The sequence below is a fragment of the Herpailurus yagouaroundi genome, unplaced genomic scaffold, assembly GCF_014898765.1.
Source record: "Herpailurus yagouaroundi ecotype Mexico unplaced genomic scaffold, PumYag 190, whole genome shotgun sequence".
Lineage (NCBI taxonomy): Eukaryota > Metazoa > Chordata > Mammalia > Carnivora > Felidae > Herpailurus > Herpailurus yagouaroundi.
Window position 1 is genome coordinate 37,262,569 of NW_024412421.1, and position 7,653 is coordinate 37,270,221.

Genomic DNA, 7,653 nt, shown 5'->3' on the forward strand with positions numbered 1-7,653 from the left:
CGACCACCCCGCGCCGCCCGCGCGCAGGCGGCTGCGGCTACCGGCCGACACGGTGAGGCCGCGGCGGGGAGAGGGGGGAAACTGAGGCCGGGGCGGGGGGCGGGGTGAGTGGATGAGCACCGACGGGAGAAAACACTTGGAGGGGAGAGCCGGGAAACAGGGCGGGGTGGCCCACAAAAAGACTTGCCCTGGAGGGAGGGCGCGGACCAGGGGGTTGCATGCACGCGGTAAACCGAAGCCTCGAGAGGGAGGACTCGACCATTCGGAGAATGGGCCTGGAGCCGCTGTGGGAGACAGTAGAGAAAGCGCGGGGCCGGGTCACTTGAGACCCGGCGGGTGGGCCGGCCCGCTGGAGAGCACGTCAGTGGGGGTGGGGACAGAAGGTACTGGAGTTAGCAGGGCCGGAGGGCCCGAGCGCAGTGGGCGGCTGCGTATCTAGCTTGCCAGCAAGGCTGGGCAAGGGGTCAGGCCTGGCCCCTCTGACTTGACTCCAGCAGAAACTGTCATTGATGCCCCCAGCAGCTGGTGTGTAGCCAGCTGAGGGAAGTAGGAAACCCTCTCTTACCGCAGGGTGTCCTCACTCCTTCTCCTTTGCGGTCCTGTCCACCAGGTCTCGAGCCCCAGTGCCCTGGCCGCCCCAGGCTCCCCAGAGGAGGCCACTCTCTCAGCAGGTCAGCTGCCCTGCTTGGCAGCCCAGGAGGACAAGGTGAGGCTGGCCCCGGGGGGAGGGAGAGTGGTGTGGGGGTGACGGGCCAGCTGATGGCATCTGGTTTCCACAGGCCTCCTCAAAAGTCACACTTTCTGAACTCAAGTCGTGCCTACAGCGGGCACGGGAGCTAGGGGCCCGGGCCCAGGAGCTGAAAGCAAGTGCCCAGAGGAAGGATTCGGGGGAACCCTGCGTGCTGGAGGACCAGGGGCAGCCAGCAGGGCCGTGGTGAGTCCTGGGTGGGCAGACAGGCACCCAGGGAAAGGCTAGGCTGGTGGGAAGGTGGCAGGCGGGACAAGGCTGGGGGGGCTGCTCCCCTTCCAGTCCCTGCCACTCACTTGCTCTGCACCTCAGCCTCCATCCATAAGAGGGTGCCCGTTCTTGCCTCAGTGGCCCTTGTGACTTTGGAATGCCGTCTACAGCTGCCATTTGTTGGGTATTTGTCTCCTGCGCCCATGTCTGTCCTCCCCAGCTCCTGAGGTCATATGTGCCTCGTAGAGATAAGGAGCCAGGACTTCCCTAGGTGACCGGGCGAGATGTGAGGCCACGCTTTTCTGGTTCCAGCCCTAGTGCTGGTGACGGGAGACCGGGCGCGCCGGGGCTTTGGGACTGGTGTGTGGTGTGTCACGGGAACAGGGACGGTTTTCAGGCCCCGGCTCCGGGGTCTCCCTGGCCATTTGGCCTGCCTGCCGTCGGTGTTGGAGGGTGTGGGTCTGGTGCCTCTCCTGAGGCCTCGCTCCCCTCCTGGCAGCGCACAGAAGGCACCCGCCTACCAGCGCTTCCACGCCTTGGCCCAGCCGGGGCCCCCGGGGCTTGTGCTGCCCTACAAGTACCAGGTGCTGGCCGAGATGTTCCGCAGCATGGACACCATCGTGGGCATGCTCTACAACCGCTCCGAGACCGCGACCTTTGCCAAGGTGAAGCAGGGCGTCCAGGACATGATGCGCAAGTGAGTGGCCCGCAGAGGGTGGGGGCCTCACCCTGCCCGGACGGTCTGAGTGTGCCCTTCCCGGCGCGCTCTGACCCAGCACCTTGTCCCGCAGGCGCTTCGAGGAGCGCAACGTGGGCCAGATCAGAACCGTGTACCCCGCTTCTTACCGCTTCCGCCAGGAGCGCAACGTCCCCACCTTCAAGGACGGCGTCAAGAGGTCCGATTACCAGCTTACCATCGAGCCGCTGCTAGACCAGGGTGAGCGCGCTCTGACTGAGGTCATGCGTGTCCGAGCCTCGGTTTCCCCGCCAGTGACGCTGTGTGATTTTGGGTGTGGCGTGAGGCGTCGGAGACCAGCAGTCTGGGGGCCCGGGTGACGGGGCGGGCCCGGGTGACGGGGCGGGCCCGGGCGGGGTCTCAGGCCTGAAGTCTTCCCGCAGAGGCTGGCAGCACGGCTCCCCAGCTCACGGCCTCGCACCTCCTGCGGCGCAGACAGGTCTTCGGCCAGAATCTGGTGGAGCGCGTCCGGGAGCATCACAGGGTGAGTGATGGAGGTTACCGGCTCCGTCCTCGGAGGAAGCACCTCCCCGGCAGGCCCTGGGCTGGGCCCCGAAACCGTCCCTGTCATAGCTCCGTCTTACCCCTCAGGAGACGGGCCCTCATGAGAGGCTGACTCTTCGAGTTCTCTTCACCCGTCTCCGTGGCTGCCTCGTGGGGTGGGTGCAGGGCTGGGCGAGAGCCCCGCTCCTGGTTCCCCAGTGGAGGGCCGGGAGCTCAGGGCTGCAGCCTCAGGCCCTGGGGGCGCGTGATGGGCTCAGTGCTGCTCTGTGCCGGGTGTCGTGCCCTTTGGCCCAGCTGAGCACCTGAGCCCAAGATGGCCCGACTGGGCGGGCTAGGAACGCAGCAGCCCCGCCCCCCCCCCCCCCCCCGCCCAATGCAGATGTGCCTGGGCTCACCTGGCACTCGCGTCTCCTCACACAGGCCTTCCTCGCCTCCCTGAACCCGCCCATGGTGGTGCCTGAGGACCAGCTGACACGTTGGCACCCCCACTTCAATGTGGACGAAGTGCCTGACATCGAGCCGGCTGAGCTGCCCCAGCCCCCCACCACGGAGAAGCTGGCCACCGCCCAGGAGGTGCTGGCCCGTGCCCGCAGCCTGATGTCACCCAGGGTGAGGCCGCCTTAGGGCTTGCGGGGCGGGCACCCGACAGGCTCCATCCTTGGCCATGTGCCTCCGGGCTGGTGGGACGTGCCCTCCCCCCTTACGGAGCGCTGCCTGCTTGGCAGGCTGCGCCCTGGGCACCGGCCACCTGCCGTGACGCTCAGGGTGAGCCTGGGTCGGCAGACGGCGACCTCCCTGTGGCCGGGCCGGGTGGGGGGGCCTTCTGATTCTCCCCTCTGAACTGCCTCAGATGCAAAAGGCCCTGAGCGACCTGGCTCTGCGTACGGCCAAGTCCGGCAGCCCCGGGTCCCCCGGCCCTGCCCTGCCGGCCACCCCGCCGGCCACCCCGCCTGCCGCCCTGAAGGGGGTGTCCCAGGACCTGCTGGAGCGGGTGAGTGTCCGGGGTCCTGGCAGGGGCCCGTGGGACCGGCTCTCCGCTGACCGTTCTCGGGGCCTACCGCAGATCCGCTGCAAGCAGGCGCAGAAGCAGCTGGCGCAGATGACGCGGCAGCCGGAGCAGGAGCGGCGGCTGCAGCGGCTGGAGCGGCTGCCCGAGCTGGCCCGCGTGCTGCGTGGCGTCTTCGTGTCGGAGCGCAAGCCCGCCCTCACCATGGAGGTGGCCTGCGCCAGGATGGCGGGCAGCTACCGTGCGGCCCTGAGCCCTGGTGTGTGCAGGGGCGGGGCCGGGCCCTCCCTGTGCCCCCTCCCTGTATTCCCCGCTCAGGATGAGGCTGGGCACGGTGTCCTCGAGCCCCCACCCGGCCCCCAGACCCCCTCAGACAGCGCCGGGCCCCACGGGACCGTGGGTTCCCTCCAGGCCGCAGGGCGACCTCCCCCCTCCCCCCTCCAGGCCCGGTGTTGGGCTCGGTGGGAGGGTCAGCTCCTCAGCAAGGCCATTCTGTCACTGCCCTGGCCCGAGCCCTTCCACCTTCCCACCAGTGGGTCTGCTGCTTGGAGGCTTGGACAGGCCTGCGGGGCGGGGCGGGGGGCTGGTCCTAAGGCAGGCCCGCTGACTGGTCTGGACCCCCCCCATAAGGGGTCAGTACCCCCTCCCAGGCGCACGGCCCTGCTCACATCCTGTCTGTCTGCAGGGGAGATGGAGAAGCACGTACAGCTGCTCTCTGAGCTGCTGCCCGACTGGCTCAGCCTCCACCACGTCCGCACCGACACCTATGTCAAGCTGGACAAGGCTGCTGACCTGGCAGGTGTCCTCGCCCGGCTGGCCCACCTTGCCCGTGCCGAGGCGGCACTGTGAGCCTCGCGGGCCTGGGCTTAGGTCCTTGGCCTGCCGGGTCTCTTTTATTCCCTTTAGGAACACAACGCACTTTTCTTCTCCTCCTAACTCCCCACCAGGGTCCCCGGCCAGTGCGGGTGGTGGGCCCACCCTCTTGCAGAATAGTGTCATTAAACTGGTTTCTGTTGGCGACTGTCATCGTTGGCGTCTTTGGGGGCGTAGTGGAGTGGGGTGGCTCTGCAGTCTGTGCAAGCTTGGGTGAGGTGGTTGGCACAATGCCCCCGATGTGTCCGCATGGGAATCCCTGGTGACCCAGTAAGCTCGGTGTCACCGCTGGACCCGTACAAGAGGGAGGCGGACCGCAGGACTGAGGGATGCCGGGGGGGCCCGGAGCCCAATTTTTCCTGGAACCTTCAGGAGCCAGCCCCACTCCACTGACAGTGTCACGAGCCACCCTGCTGGCGTGACTGACCACAGCAACTGAGAGGCCGTTTGGGCAGCACCTGCCTCCTGAGAGGCAGCCGGGAGCAGAGAGCCACAGAATGCCAGACACATGCCCGCCCAACCCGCCAAGTGGGATTCCCGCACCTCTTGGCCCCGGATAAAGAACAGCCACTCTAGCAAAGCACTTTATTCACCTCTTTTCAGTGTTTGTAGGTGGCCCTGCAGTGGCCGGGGCTCCGGCCTGAGCTACCGGCTCCAGGCTTCGGCACCTCCAGAACCTGCAGGAAGGGCCCCAGGCGGTAGAAAAAGGCAACTGCAAAAAAGTTAAAAAAAAAAAGTCCAAACGGGTGGCCAGTGCCCCCTGGCGGCCATCGGCCAGCCAGGAGGCAGGAACTCCTCTCGGCCAGAGGGGGGAGGGTGGGTCAGTCGTACTGCAGAAGAGAGAAGACCGGCACGGCCCCCAGCTTCTCCCTGCCCTTCAGCGAGGTCAGCTCCACCAGGCTCACGCACTCCAGCACCTCCACCCGCAGCCGGCCCAGCAGTTCACAGGCCGCATGCATGGTTCCTGAGTGGGTCGGCAGAGGGCACACAATGAGGCCCCACCCAGCCGGGGGGCGGGGAGGCGGAGGAGGTGGCATGGGGAGGAGGCTCCCACCTGCCCACACAGGGTCTTGCCGCTCACGCGTAAACTGTACAGTGCCGAGGCCCCAACCCACGTCTCACACGTGGGCCGAGCCACTTTCCTGCACCCCCAGCAGTCCTAGCGCCAGGCCCTGTTTGCCGGGGGGAGGGGGGGGAGACCCTCACCCCCAGTGGCCAGCAGATCGTCCACGACGACCACCTTCTGCCCTGGCTCCAAGGCGTCTCTCTGGATTTCCAGCTCAGCCTGCAGATGGGAAGCAGGCACTCGGTCTGCACGTCTCCAGACGCGGCCCTGGTGTGCAGAGCCTGGGAGGTGGTGCCGACGAGAGCCCAACCCACCCAGCTGCCGCTTGGCTGCGTGAGCAACGTCTCGGGCAGAGTTGGCATCAGCCGCGGCAGCTACACCCGCCCGACCCAGGGGATATCCTCAGGAAGCCCAAGGGTCACGGGTGGCGGTGCCCAGCCCACTCACCTTCCCATATTCCAACGTGTATGAGGCGGACACCGTGGGGCCAGGCAGCTTCCCTCGCTTTCGGATGAGCACGCAGCCCAAGCCAAGCTCCTGGGCCAGGGAGGGGCCGAACAGAAAGCCTCGGGAGTCTAGGCCTGTTGGTCAGAGGTGGGGTGTCAGGGGTGGCTGTGTGGCACGGGAGCAAGAGGGTCCCCAGGGGCCAGTGCCGGACAATGGCAAGAAGCCCCTGGCTTTGTTGGCTCCAGCTAAAAGTCCTTGACTGAGCACCTACCTCTGTGCACAGAGCCTGCCGGGTGCTGCAGGGCAGGAGCCGGGGACCCAGAAGCGGAAATAACTGTGTGGCCTCAGGGAAATTACCTGCTTTCTCCCCACAGCCCTGCCGCCAGCCTGTCACCGGGCTGCTAATAACTAAGGAGCGGACTCAGACGGCTCCTGTCATTCTTGCAGCAGCATCTGCCCTGGAGGTGCTGGCCCCGGGCTATCGCCTGCTATCTCCCGCGGTCACTCACCGAGAAGCGCAGGCCCCACCCCCTATGGGTGCCGCGAGGGAGGGCTTCCAGAGGATGGAACCCTCTGAAGGACACAGTCAAGTGAAAAGCCATGGTCCCGCAGGGCAGCGGGGAGCCATGGGAGGGCCGGGGCATGGCGCTGTCACGGAGACCTGGCCTGCTGGGGTCCTCCCTGAAGCCCCGTGCTGGGCAGAGGGCCTGGCCCGCAGCTCAACACACAGACGGGCAACAAGAGTGTTCTTGGCCCAGTGGACTCTGGTCAGACACCCCTGGGGATACTCAGCCCGTAGCCCCACCAGTCCAGAACGGAGGACCAGGAAGTCGGCGAGAGCGAGGGGCACGGCGATGGGGTGACCTTGCCCTCAGCCGGCCACCGCAAAGACGCGCCCACCCTCAGGCGGCCAAGTGCCGCTCAGCAGGTTCATCCTTACAGCCTACTCGAGGGTCGGCAGCCAAGCACGGTGCGACGTTCAGCGTGTCCCCGACGGACGCCCCCCAAGCCTCTCCTAAGCTAACGTGGGTCGCCCCTCCGTCCGCGCCGCTCAGGGCTCAGGGGGGAGGAACGCCCACGGTACCCTCGCGGAGCCTGGCACAGACCCGGCGACCTCTCCGGGCCTCTCGAGACACCCCAGGGCACAGCATCGGCGCCGGGGGCAGGCAGGAGGCCCGGGGAGGGTCCACCTGGGATTCGAGGACCCGCCCCTGCCCCCTCCACTTACCCACGATGTAGTCGATCTTGCCGCCGTGGGTCTCTTTCAGGTGATTCGTCAGGAGGCGGATGGACGCGCGGAAGGAGTCGGGGTCCTTCAGGACGGGCGAGATATCCCTGGCACGCGAGGGCAGGCCTGGTGACCGTCGGGGTCGGGTCCGGGCCCCGCACGGGGACGGCGGGCTCGCTGGCCAGGCCCCGCGCGGTCGCCCCCCCGCCCCGCCCCGCGCCCGCCTCCGCACCTGAACAGCACGCCGGGCACGGGGAAGTCCGGGAAGCTGCGGATGCGCCGCGCCACCAGCTGCAGGTCGGAGTCCGCCATCGCGGGGTGAGCGCGGGGTGAGCGCGGGGTGAGCGCGGGATGAGCGCGTGTCCGGGAGCGGCAGGGGTGCGCCGGCGGCTCTGCGCCTGCGCGAGCGGGCGGGGCGCCTACGCTAGGCGCCAGTGGGCGGGGCCGCCGTCGCCCGCAGAGACTACCGTATTCCACCGAATCTTGGGTGCCGCGTTGTTGTTCTAGCGCCCTGAACAGGCGCGCCCCGTCCGGCTCGTCGCCGCCGCCGCGCTCGCTCTTCTACCGCGCGGTGCGAGGGGCGGACGCGCGCGGCCACCAACATGAGGGGCCCAGCCCGAGCGTCCCCTGCAGGAGTACGCCGGTGGACGGGGACTGCAGCGGGGGTGCCGAGCCCTGGAGGGGACGGGCCGGCTCCGCCAGACCCTCCGGGAGCGCGCGGGAGTTGGGAGTGCCGGGGCCACCCCCGGCATCAGCGACGGGGCGGGGCAGAGGGAAACCCACCCCGCCCACTTCCGCAAAGGGTCAAATCCTTATTAAAAAAAAAAAAAAAGGA

The 7,653-nt window shown here is 67.8% G+C and overlaps 2 protein-coding genes across 2 annotated transcripts; one reads left to right on the top strand and one right to left on the bottom strand.

The window, feature by feature from the left end:
- Position 1: 1 nt before the first annotated feature.
- CDT1 (chromatin licensing and DNA replication factor 1) lies at positions 2 to 4,221 on the top strand (the record flags this gene model as incomplete). Its single annotated transcript, XM_040443426.1, has 10 exons — positions 2 to 52; positions 611 to 706; positions 780 to 934; positions 1,458 to 1,655; positions 1,750 to 1,895; positions 2,078 to 2,178; positions 2,619 to 2,807; positions 3,049 to 3,189; positions 3,262 to 3,463; positions 3,890 to 4,221. Coding segments are annotated over 10 exons (1,443 nt in total), but the record flags the coding sequence as incomplete, so codon positions are not given.
- Positions 4,222 to 4,648: 427 nt separating this feature from the next.
- Positions 4,649 to 7,564, bottom strand: APRT (adenine phosphoribosyltransferase). Its single transcript, XM_040443330.1, has 5 exons — positions 7,051 to 7,564; positions 6,819 to 6,925; positions 5,591 to 5,724; positions 5,284 to 5,362; positions 4,649 to 5,041 (listed from the first exon to the last, which is right to left on the bottom strand). Exons 1-5 carry the CDS (start codon positions 7,128 to 7,130, stop codon positions 4,899 to 4,901), a joined length of 543 nt encoding a protein of 180 aa, XP_040299264.1. The 5' UTR covers positions 7,131 to 7,564; the 3' UTR covers positions 4,649 to 4,898.
- Positions 7,565 to 7,653: the final 89 nt, after the last annotated feature.